Source organism: Chionomys nivalis, chromosome 2, assembly GCF_950005125.1.
Source record: "Chionomys nivalis chromosome 2, mChiNiv1.1, whole genome shotgun sequence".
Lineage (NCBI taxonomy): Eukaryota > Metazoa > Chordata > Mammalia > Rodentia > Cricetidae > Chionomys > Chionomys nivalis.
The window spans coordinates 22,334,025-22,347,058 of record NC_080087.1 but is presented as its reverse complement, the minus strand read 5'-3'; the positions used below and the strand labels follow the sequence as shown (position 1 = coordinate 22,347,058).

Genomic DNA, 13,034 nt, shown 5'->3' with positions numbered 1-13,034 from the left:
TAAAATGAAATTACCAGAGGCGTTTAGGGGAGACAGTGAACCACACACCAGATTTATGTTGTCTTTGAGAAATGTAGAGGCATCAGGATTCATAACCCATTAAATAAGCCAGTGTGAATCCATAAACAGCGGCTACACTACTGACAAGCTGTGAATTCTTTCCAAATACAAGGATGTGTGTTGGTCAGTCAGCTTCATTAGCAGCATGCTTGGCACAGGGAAGACTGTGCCTTCACTTTGGGTTTGAAGAAGAGGCTATGGTATTTCTCTACATAGACGAATATACATGTAAACACACTAACCACCCACAGAAATCACTCATAGGCAGACAGACCAAAGCAGAGCATGGCATTTGGCCAAAGACAACCTCCGACTATGTCATACTGCCAGGTCTACCCCTTTGTAGGATGGACAATGTATTTCTGTTTTCTCTTCCACTGTCAAAGGATTCCTCGTGTTTATCTTGAGTCACCTCATGGGCATCTCCACATCATCTCTGCAATTGCGATGGTAAAACCTCTCCACTTTGAAGAGAACACATTCACATGCAGAGCATAGAAATGAGTTAACAAAATTTTACACTATTTAATACGAGCATGTTTTATATTTAAGAAATTGATAGAAGAGCTTTTAAAGAAATAGTTCCTAATATGTGACTCCCTTGTTAAAAGAAAACAACAAAAATCATATATTCATGATTTCAAAATAAATTGAAAGCTTAGTATTGGGTCTACTTATGCCTTTTTGTAAACAAATTAAAAGCATCTGGCTTGTGAGATAGCATTCTATTACTCTGTAATGTGCAGCCGGTATGATCCCCTACGTTGATTACCATGATGCTGTGTAGAGTGTTTCCTAGTCTTTATTTACTGCTATGTGTTTCTAATCGTTGATAACTATGGCACCATGCATTTCCTTTCAGCATCCATGTAGCTCAGAGGCGAGAGCTGGGAGAATTCACAGTTATCCATGCGCTTACTGGGTGGTTGCCTGAAGTCATTCCTCTTCAGTAGGTTTTTATTTTTTCTTAAACATTTACTCATTATTTGTTTCTTTGCTTATTGGGGGTGGTTATGGAATGGTGTGACAAGGTGTATATGTGGATGTCAGAAGAGAGTGTGAGGGTTCCAGGGATTAAAATGAGGTCGTCAGGCCTAGCAGCAAGCATCTTTTGCCTAGTGAGCTATCTTATCAACCCCTCTCCGGTAGGTCTAAAGACTAAGTTTCTCATATAATTTTTTTCTTTCTTTCCAACATTTCTTTATAATATTCTTTAAGAACATTGCAAGAATGGTCATATTTTTACAAAATGTTTGGTAGCATAGCATTTTATAGTTTTTAAAATTCCTTGGGAGTTTTAGAATAAATTATTCCTCCTTATAAAGCAGAATAACTCACAAGATTCTCTGTTGAATCAAGGACAGACTAATCATGCAATCAAGCAAAATCTGTTTGTGTTTTTCTATCTGCAAGATTCATGCACCCAGCACACAGAAGGCCAGTCTGCCATGTTGTACAGACAAGCCTTTCTTCAGTTCTAGTCCTTATAGTGCAACTCAAAATGCCAGTGAGGCTCAGATGCTGGAGTCGGACGTACATGACAACTGTTCAGCAGTACTCTATGGGAATATCCTCACATATGCTGCACAAGTCTGATCCCATACCTTCCTGCTGTATGTCACAGCAGCTCTGTCCTCCAGCTCACCCTCCTGGTTTAGCAGTCCCTGTCAGTCCTGTGCTCAAAGCTCAACCCTCCCCACCTTCTGAAGGTGCTTGGCACAGTGACACCAAATAGATTGTGTCCTTAACCAGTGTCTGGGAGTTGGGCTAGTAATTTGTAAAGTGTTTCAAAGGCTTCCTAGAAATGTGTAAACAATTCTTTAGGGTCTCAAAGCAGAAGCACGTAGCTTACTTGCCTCATCCCCGGACTCCAAATGATTCATTGAAATTAATGTTGTTGACTAGGGTTGGAAAATCAACTCAGAACAGACAGCATAACAAGGAAGTAGGATAGATATGAATAATCCCAGTAAAGTGTGTGATTGTGTAAAACTGTACTATATGCTAGGGAATTGTAGAGGACCAATGGCATACTGATCAGAGAGGAGCTTCATAGTTAAAGGTCTTTGACACTATCTTAAAAATTCTTCCACATCTTCAGAGAGTGAGGATATAATCGGAAAATTTTACTCAGGAGGATGCCTTTGTATGCATATGGTATTTATACAGGGATAATATACACACACATTTAAAGTATATGTATAGCCGGGCGATGGTGGCGCACGCCTTTAATCCCAGCACTCAGGAGGCAGAGGTAGGCGGATCTCTGTGAGTTCGAGACCAGCCTGGTCTACAGAGCTAGTTCCAGGACAGGCTCCAAAGCCACAGAGAAACCCTGTCTCGAAAAACCAATAAATAAATAATATGTATATATATGTATTTATATATGCATATATAGCATATGCATGTATAACATATAGACACACACACATATATATTTCACCTGCCGTGATTTTAGCACCTGTCTCCTCTGCCAGACCCCAGTGATGCACTAATTTTGGTCTCTTTATCATCAAAGACTGACAATACTAGGAATGCATTAAAATCATGGTCAATGAATGGTATTGCTAAATAAAGTTGAGGTACAAAATGAAATTAGTCTAATAAACTAAGAAGTTAACCAGTCTGTGACTAGATTCTCAATGCCAGGTAGAAAACAGGCATCTGAGAATTAATGCCAATGCTTTTCCTCTAAGTCCAGGGTATGTGGACAGAGTTTGGGAGCTCTTGAAGGAAATATTGCCTGAGTTTAAGCTCACAGAAGATCCCAGTTCTGAAAGCAAAATCACAACGGTAGACAACAAACTGAAGGAACCCGGGAAAGAGACAAAGGATGCCAAGGAAGTGAAGGATGGAAAGGAAGTGAAAGAGGGGAAGGATTTCAAATCGGAAAGTTCCCTTACGACCCTGAAGGCTCCAGAGAAAGGCGACAAATCTACCAAGGGTAAGAAACGGGAAGTCGTGCACCAGGCCATGACTGAGATGCCTTACGGGCTCTGTTGAGGCTAATGATACTTTTTTTGGTGTTGCTACTCTCTCTTTGAATTTTAGAGTTCTCAGTGATGTGAACTGTAGATAATTATTGCCTCGTTACCTCCCTTTCAGTAAATATCAAAAGCAACTCTCAATTTTGCTGATATTAAATTCCTGTTGTGTTAGAAGGAGGCAACATACTGAAATCTAATCCCTACTGGGATACCTTTCTCTTATTTACATGCAGAGTAGGATGGGCCCCCACAACGAAGTAGGAAACTGACCTTTTATGTAGCCAATGCTCATATCACATTTTCAGAGAGTGTGGTATGAACATAGGTTACATAAAGTAAAACTATTATAAGATGGTGGTTCTAATCTGAAGAAAAACAATTTCAAATTATTTTTACAAAGTATACAGTTATTTCTATTTTCAAGATGAAAAGTTGATTGAATAACTGCTTGTTCTGTATCTACTGAACTATTTTATAATTCTGTATATGAAGAAACTGCTTGTGAAGTAGAATTAAATCTACTAGAAAGTACTTAGGTTTTTCTGTATATTTCCGTTAAATGTTCCTTCAGATATTTTATGTTTTATAAAGTATTAACATTTTGTCCGAATTATTCTTTATCAAGATTGCTTCTAACTAAGGAGGGAGGGAGAGAGACAGGAGATCACAAATTGTAGCCAGCTTGAGCAACCATGTGAGTTATGGTGAGACCCTGTCTTAAGAATCCAAAGGTTATAACTCAGTGCTATAACACTTGCCTAGCATAGGGAAGGCTTTAAGTTTGATTCCCAGATCTAAAAAAAAAAAGAAAGAAAGAAAGAAAAATTGATAAAAGATCTTATCTGCCAGTATATGTTACCATTATTATACAGAAAATTTTATTTTAAATCTTCAAAAATATATCAAGATCAGAGGCATGAACAATGTGTGTCCACTCAGGCCTATTTCGATGAAAATAAGCAATAGAGAAATGTGAGTGGATTTATTTTTTTCAGTATATTTTCAATTAATTTTCTTCTAGAAGTCCTTTTTGATGTTTTACAAGTTAATACTCAGGTATCCAATCATTAATACTCACCTAAATATACTCTTTGCTGACAAAAGTACAGGTAATTTTCTAGGAATTAGTGATAAACATGGTAAACAGAAACAGATGTGGAAAAACCCACATTTTGATGGTCCAGTGGGAAACACTGACTAATAAAAACGAAGCTATGCTAACCTGACGTTGAAAAATAAACTTTAAAGATAAATACAGGAAGCTATGGCAGTTATTAAAGGGGACTGTTGTAATGTATAAAGATGAGTGAGAGTAACTCATTGAAGAAGATGACTGCGGCCAGGACCCTGGTGGCAGAGGAGAGCCAGCACAGAGATTAGGAGACACATGGAGGATGGCAGTGTATTGGAGGGCAGGGTGCATGATGTGTTTAGATGAAGCAGAGTGAAAGGATCATTGGTTTAAGTAGAGCTGGATTGGAGCAGGAGTGTTCAGCTTGAGAGTTCGAGGCCGTGTTAGAGGTCCTGGTCTTCATGTAAGTGTTTCTGACCTATTGTCAGCCAGTGGAGAGTTTGGAGGAAATCAAGACCGAATCTGCTTTTTCAAAAGATGGTTTCGGCCATCACTAACAGGAATATTTGGGAGGAGGGGAGCTGAGAGAGGATCAGAGAGGAAATTCTGGACAGATGTAGATTAAACCAGTTTGGAAATTGTTGGATCAACTCATGTTAGATTAAATGGCATCTTGGAATAGAGAAAGTGGAGAGGCCCAATAAGAAGGCTGATTCAAAAAGGAAAAAAAAAAGTAACTAGAAAAGAGTAGAACTTGGTTTGCACAATTTGTGGAATTCTGAGTTGCAAAACTGGATAGATGGTGAGGTCTACCAGAAGGCACTTATAGAATGATTTTGGTCATATTTTAATCTGAAATGCCTTAAAGATAATCATTGAATTTTTAATATCAAAACTCCCAAACTGTGTATTTAGGAGACTTTCACAGGTGCACTTGATATTTCTCAAAAATGCATCATGGACTAAGAGAGAGGAACTGAGTCCAGAGATTATAAAGATCTGAGAATTGGTACCAATGACTGACCGATGAGGGAGAGAAAAGAGTAGCTGGAAAAGTGGGGCAAGAAAAGACGAGTATTCTAGCCTTGAAATCAAGGGGGAAAGTTCCTTCAAGAATAAGAAAGGCTGTTTCAAATATTATAGTGAGGTGAACTGTGATATTTCTCCACTAGACTGTTGGTTGTGGGAGTTAGTGGACACTGGAATGGAACATATGGAAATCTGTGGAAGAAAGCCAAAGAAACAGGAAGAAATATAATGTACAGACAAGTCTGCGAGAAATTCGGCTTTGAAAAACAATAGAGCAATAAACGGGAAGCTGATAGTTATTAGCATGAGATACACAGAATCTATATCAGTTAATTTAGTGAGGGAGAACGTGGCAGTTCTCAGGGTAGCTCTCTAGTGCGTGGTGGATTCCATTCTTTCTCCCTTCTCAAGAAACTGACACCAAGGCTCTCATTTAAGATGGATATTCCCAAGAACCACGTAGAACTGTTGAGTTCTCCTCAGCTATGTAAACAAGTGCTCCTTCTTTCTAATGTGCAGGCGTAGGCCATGTAGCCTTGGGGTGAACAGATACAAGAGTAGGTAAGTAGACAAGCTTGGTCTGGAAGAGGTTGAGGATTTATGGCACAAAGATTCGAATATTCTCTGGTTCTAGGAAGCCTAGCTGTGATCTGAGAATGAGGTTGAGATGGGAGATGGAGACTTGGTGGAAATTCGATAGCAATGTGGTGATATCTGTAAAACTAGGGAAGAATAATATTCAGTAACATTCAGCTGATAAGTTATTTATAGTGAGGCTAACAAAATCATGGAATTAAATAACAGATGACATATTAGTCTAGTGCTAAATGCTAAGCCATTTTTATTTACATGTTTTATGGGATATACTATAAATAAAATTCTAAATAGAAGCTTGAAAGTAAAGTTCAGTTTTAAAACTGTAACTGAAATCACATATTGCTGCACAAAATTAGCTTAAGTTGTGTCAATATTTATAAAAAATAGAATTTTATTATCCAGTTTTAATACTTAAATTTCTCAAACAGCTCAGCCTACATTTGATGTTTATAATATGTCTAACATATATTTTAAATCTATTCTAAACACCATGAGATAGGTTTATTTTCTATGCTAAGAGACATCAGAAGTAGTTGAGGTCATATTTTTAATAACTGCCCTCTTTTTAAAAAAGTGATCAGGCAACTAATGAGGGTTATAAATTTAGCAGTTGATGTAGATAATCTAAACTCTCATTCCAAATCGAAGAGACTTATTAGGCAAAAAAAAAAAATGCTTTGCATTTAAAAAAAAATAAAGTCTTTTCATGGAACTATGCTCATGAGTAAAAATTCAAATGGTGGGGACAGCTCGGTAGATGGTTTATTGCAAAAGCTATACTGGAAACAGGTGGCTGGTTTGTGGGTATTGTTGGATTTCATCCCCATAAGAGGATGCTTTACTGAAAGAAAATGGTATTTGTTTGAGCTGAAGTCCCCAAGTAGGGTAAATTGAGAAGGTCTTGTATAGATAGAACTAAACTTGCATTGCATGATTCGCTGTTCTTGTTTGTTTTCATTTTAAGATGAGAAAACTAACCTGACATTGAAATTAAATATAAGTAAAATATATTCAAGGGACTGAAGAAATAGCTGCCTGGTTAAGAGCACTTTCGGCCAAGTATGAGTATCTGAGTCTAGATCCCCAGGATCGGAGTCTAGATTCCCCAGGATCTGAGTCTAGATCCCCAGGATCTTAGTCTAGATGTCCAGGATCTGAGTCTAGATTCCCCAGGATCTGAGTCTAGATCTTCAGCATCCACATAGGGAGTGTAGGGCTGCCTGTGTAACCTTAGCACTGTTGGGGGCAGAGACAGGAAGATGTATGGAGTTTGCTAGCCAACAAGTCTAGCTGAAATAGTAAGTTCCGGGTTCAAAGAGAGAGAGAAACTCTGTCTCAAGGGAGTAGAGGAGAACGTGAGAGCAGGACTCCAGCACCCTCCTGTGCGTGTACTTGGGCTCCTCAGGTACTCTTGCTCATAGTACACAAATGCATTCAAGTCACTCTCCACATGCAACATAAAACTGGATATAATAATTTAATTATTACACATAATATTAACTAATTCTACCCAGATTTCACAGTCCATGTTAATTTTTATAATTGTTTTCTCTCATTTAATATGGTATCAATCAGATGAGATTACATTTTGGGAGAAATCAAGGCTGCAGTTTTACATTTAAGTACTATTATACACTATTTACATTAAGTACAGTTTTACATTTAAGTTTTGACCTTCTTAGGACACACTGGCTAAATATGTAGCACAGCATAAGGTTTTCTAGATAAAAGATTTACCATTTTTTCTTAATGTGTTAGAGAAAGCAGATGCAAAAGACCTTGGGAAGAAGAGGAATAAGGATGGAGAGAAGGAGAAGGAAAGATTCAAATTTTCACTCCATGGTTCGAGACCCTCATCTGATGTTCAGTACTCTATGCAGTCCTTGTCAGATTGTAAGCTCTCAGTCTCTTACAGTAACTACCTTAGTCTCTGCCTAAGCTGATGGAAAATGTTGGAACGTAGAGTAGTACACTTTCTCTTTTGACATGTCTAAGTAAGCATGTTCAAGTTTTCCCTCCAACTTCGGCTCCTTCGTGTAAATGATGGGTTTGTATGTTATTAGGGGATGAAAACAAAAGCAAAATTTCCACTGACAAAACCTCATCTTTTAAAAATAACTAAATCCTGCTTTCCCCCTTTCTTTGTCAAAGTAAAAGAAATAGCACCCCTTGCCTTAGAACTCATGATACGCTCATGGTGGTGCACACTTTTAATCCCAGCACTACGGAGGCAGAGGCAGGTGGATTTCGGGATTCGAGAGCAGCATAATCTACATAGTGAGTTCCAGGCCAACCAGTGCTACACAGTGAGATGCTGTCTTAAACAAACAAACACCCCAAGTATCAAATCAAACAGAAACAGCAACAAAACTAAGGAAGTTGTGAATATGCCAAATATGACGCAGGTTGGGGTTGTGAGCTCTGCCCATAGTCAGATCTCTGCTTCAACACTTGGTGGAGGAGTACCAGGCTAGTGAGAGAGCCCCTCATCAGCCAGGTTCCCTTTCTTCTTCATCACCACAGCAGCATCTTAGAGAGTTCTCAGAGTTAAAGTCTGAATTATTCATCTGTTGGTATGTCACATTTCAGCATATTCCTAATGACTGTTTTAATTCTGAAAAGTGCTTAAGACAGAACCCTGGTTTCCGCTGAGCTCTACAGGATGGATGTCATCTGACATAAATAAGAGAGTGAGAGTGCCTGTGCAGACATCCTTTTCCTATGCAGTTAATTTTAAGTGGCTTTGGAAGCTGTATTCCCTTCAGTCGGCTGCTTTACTTTCATTTGTAGCAGCTTGAAGATGGACCCTGAGGTTTCAAAAAGATACCCGACTTACAGATTCAGTCCCTACGTGAAAGAATGACTTGATTTCTACACTATTTGTATTCAGTTTGACAATAGTAATACAATATGCTGTACCTAGCTCTGAGAAGGCATGGAAAATTTAATATAAAACATAGGTCTTATTATTTTTTTGGAAATTAATGTTTATCACAGCTGTAATTACAATGAAATGGCATTCATAGCTTTAAAATTCTAAAAATAAGATAAATGAAGGTGACAAAAGTTCTTTAGATATTTATGCATGGTTTTTCATATCTGTGCTTACATTTCTGCAATATCTACTACAATCTACTACATGCAAATAACTATGTGACATTTGAGGCTCCCCCTCCCAGTTTGTTATTTCCAGAGTAAATATATTCACGAATGCAACTTACAAATTATTCAAACAGTACATTTTATTGTTTTAATTACAAGAAATTAAGGCTATTTATGACTGTCAGGAATTCTTCCAAACTGTATTGAAGAGAACTATGGTCCTGTCCTAGAGTTCTGATACCTTTAATCATGTGGATTCTGAGGCTTGTTCCCAGAAGTGGGAGAAGAGATGGGATGATTATGGTTGAGATCTTTAAGGGCGAAACTCATTGATTACTTCTGTTTGTATTCCTTTCAATTACAGTTAGCCCTGACTAACTAACTGTAAGGGAGTTGGAGAGACAGTTTGGTTAGATGTTTTAGAGAAAGAGGACTCCCTCTGGTGGACAGTAGCTAACCTCTGTCAAATTTTACTGTCCTGAACACTAGATACCCATTTCAGCCTTCCTGTACATACTTTACAAAAACCATGACCCAAACTATTCAATAATTACACCTAGTTCAAGTTCTAAGACCTTTGGGATGTGCACTTGCACACACATACAAGCGCCACACCTCATCTCTTATGTTTTGTTGAAGACAGATTAGCTGCAGTATAAATTCCCATTCATAAAATGAAACAAGAGGGTGAGTAGTAGTCACTGCTCATTATCAACTATACAATTCTTCTGAGACAGCCCTCTGTAGACCTTTGCCGCCACAGATGGGAGGCCTATTTGCACCAGCTGTGGTATTTTGGAACAACTCCAAATGAGTTGGAGGTGGGTTTGCAAATCCAGGAAGTTGATCTTCAGAGTTCACCCATTTAACAACTCTATTATTCTTCCCTTCAATACCTGCTGATAGAGCAATCTTTAAATGTTGGACAATTTCCTGACCAACTAAATTCAAAATGTAACTAAAGAGAAACTTGGATTCAGATTGTGACATTAATGAAAAAATGCCTAGGTTTTAATATATGAATGAATCAGACCCTTCTAATAGCTGACCAAAAATTTGCCAGAAATATTAGATACACAAACGTATTACCTACAAGTTAACTTAGATTTTGTAACTTATCAAGAGTCAAAAAATATATTTAAAAGGATCAAAGTCTGGTAAAACTAGAATATGATTTTGTAGGATTGTAAGAAGGGTGTTTTCTGAGTATGGAAGAGTTTTCCAAGTTTCATAACTTTCACTCTCCAACTAAGAGCAGCTGTGCTGTGTTTCCCCTGGATTCTTTTAAAGGTGGATTAGTTTGAGCTTGTGCTGTAACCCATGAAACATGAGCAGAGTGATCCTTCCAGTTTGTTCATGGAATGCCCCATGCACAATTCTTCCTTTGCTCTCTTGACACAACTATGTGGAAACCTGCTGTGTATCTATAACGTCCACTTCATGCTGTGTGTAAGCAAAAGGAAACTAGCGACATTTGTAAAGCTATGTAATTCTGAGTGGCTATTACAGCAGTTGGATCATTTAGTGATGCACGAAACATTGTCAAGGTTAGTGTGCCAGTTACAAGGTGAAGATATGTGGGCCCTGCCTAGCAGTGGGGTGGCTGCAGTGAGGAAGGAAGTGTCTCAAGCTGACATCCACTAGAAATTCACCACAGAAGTTGGTGAAACTAGAAGTTTTTACAGGTTGGAAAGTGGCTATGCAGTTGATGATTTTAAACTTCAGAAATATGTGGAAGAGTGACTATTAATGCACACTGTTTACTTATAATATTTAGTCTTAGTGGGGCATTTCATATAAAAGATAAACCCAGAAATAACTGTCTGTTCAAAAGAAAAAGGAAAACAAATGTCAGAGATCAATGAACTATAGAATTAAGGATACCACTTCTTATCCACAAATGAATTTGACCTAAAATGTTTAAGAGGACCATGATTTCCATATGTATGTGTCATTATATTTTGTTGTTATTCTTCCTCCCTCGCTGCCCACCCCTTATCTCCCTCTGTCTGGTTCCCACTCTTTGTCCAAAAGTTCCCCTTCTCCTTTCACGTCGTTTAGTGCCATCATATTCTTTTTTTACCCCTAACTTAATATGTCTCTTCCTCTTCTATCATAATTCCCATTCTAATTTAATGACACATGCTCACACACCCATACAGCCACACACATGTATACTATCAAACTGAATTTCTACATATGTGTACTAAGTAAGCCTGTCAGAAAAATTATTTTGCTGTTGAGTTTTGCAGCATATTGTGAAATTACAAACACCTTCTCGTGGAAGATGATCTGACAAGCCCTCTGGTCAGCCTATTCTTCTTCTGCTATTGCTATTAAAGCAGCACTTCTCAACTCAAGGGTCACGACACCTTTGAGGGGTCAAACAACCCTTTCAAAGAAGTCTATTAAGGTCATTAGAAAACACAGATATCTAATTATCATTCATAATAGTAGCAAAATAACATTAATAGAGTAGCAATGAAAATTTATGGTTGGGGGTTACCACAACATAAGGAACTATATTAAAAAGTCACAGCCTTAGGAAGATTGAGAAACAGTGCTCTAGAGAATAATTGATAACAAGGAGTGACTGGACAGGCTAGGCATCCCTTTACATTAACTTCTCACATTTTATACCTCTTCATATTTCATCTTGCATATATTTATTAACCTATCTTCAATTTAGCTTTCTCACTTGAAAAAAGCCATGCCGTCCGTACCAAACTTATTTCATAGGGCTCGTGACTCAGGCAAACTTCTTAGGGAAGCAATTAGTACATAGAAAACATTTAATGAAAGTCAGCCACTGCACAAGCATTTGTTGTAGTATTTGTAGTAATTTTGTAATCATTTGGAGTTCATCTCCTAGTAAATCAATGTTCTAGGCTGAAATTGTTATATATTAAGATAGTACAATCTAACAGACGATGAATCAATGATAAAAGTGATATTTGAGTAATTCTACATGCTAGATAGCAGAACTTTCTGATATATTCTTTTAGGAAATACAAAGAGCTTCATTCCGTGTAAAATGAGGCATCTAAATCATAATAACTTGGTGAAACCCTTTAGGCAATAAAGCACTTACATTAAAATGGCAGTTTTAGCAATGAGGATACTCATAGATACTGAAAAATATTGCAAAGTTGTTTTAGAAGTTAGGATTTTAAATGTCATCTCTTCATATCAAAGTGGGCATTTTTTATCTCTCCTTTTAGATTAGTCAATTATTACACATGCTCAAATACAGGTCTGTCTGTTTTGCCATCTAGAAAGTTAGATGAGGAAATCACATGATTTCTGTTAGAGTTGTAAATAAATGATGTTATGGAACCCTTGGGGTCAAATATTTACCTTTAAGATATTCTAAAGGTGCTTGTGTTTATATCTAAAACAAGAAGAAGCCAGGCATTTTTGGTGCATGCCTTTAATCCCAGAACTCATAGGGCAGAGGCAGGAGGATCACTGTGAGTTCAAGGCCAGCCTGGTCTAAAAGAGCTAGTTCCAGGACAGCTTCCAAAGCTACAGAGAAACCCTGTCTCAAAAAAAAAAAAAAAAAAGGAAAAAAATGAAGGGGAGATGGGGGAGATGCACTGTCCTAACTTTGTAAAATAAGATGAGACAATAGTTCCCTGTGGATTATCTGAGCCTCATTATAAATAATTGTTTTTACTGAGGAATAACAGACACTTTAGAGATTTTTGAAAATTATTGCCTCTTCTCTTTTCCCAGACTCTTACGTAGTCTGTGATAGGAGAACCATGGAGGATTCAAGTTCCACTGTATAATGTTGAATGACGGAGTATAATTTAGACCAAAATAATTTTATACATAAAGATGTTAACATCAAAATTTAGGAGGAAGTTAATGTGATGGGTGATTTTATGTCTCGCCTGAGCCATGGGGTACTCAGAAATCTGGGCAAATATTGTATGAAGATGTTTTTTGGATGATATTAATATTCAGATCAATAGGCGGAGTGCAGCAGCTCATCCTGTTTCCTGCGAATGAACCTCATCCAATCAGGTAAATGCTGGATATGCAAAAAATTGCCCTCCTCCTCCTTGAGTGCTTACAGACTCAAACTCACTGACCTTTCTTGGGACTGGAGTCATCTTTAGACAGGAATTACTCATTACTTCACCTGGGTCTTCCTCAGTTGCCAGACTTACCCTGCAGATTAA

At 37.8% G+C, this 13,034-nt stretch overlaps 1 protein-coding gene across 1 annotated transcript in view; it reads left to right on the top strand.

Moving 5' to 3' along the window:
- The window catches only part of Adgb (androglobin), a 115,138-nt gene that overhangs the window by 37,683 nt on the left and 64,421 nt on the right, over positions 1-13,034 (top strand). The window contains exons 7-8 of the mRNA XM_057761945.1: positions 923-1,009; positions 2,757-3,004. Coding sequence (XP_057617928.1) covers positions 923-1,009; positions 2,757-3,004 — 335 coding nt within the window. The remainder of the gene's footprint in view (positions 1-922; positions 1,010-2,756; positions 3,005-13,034) is intronic.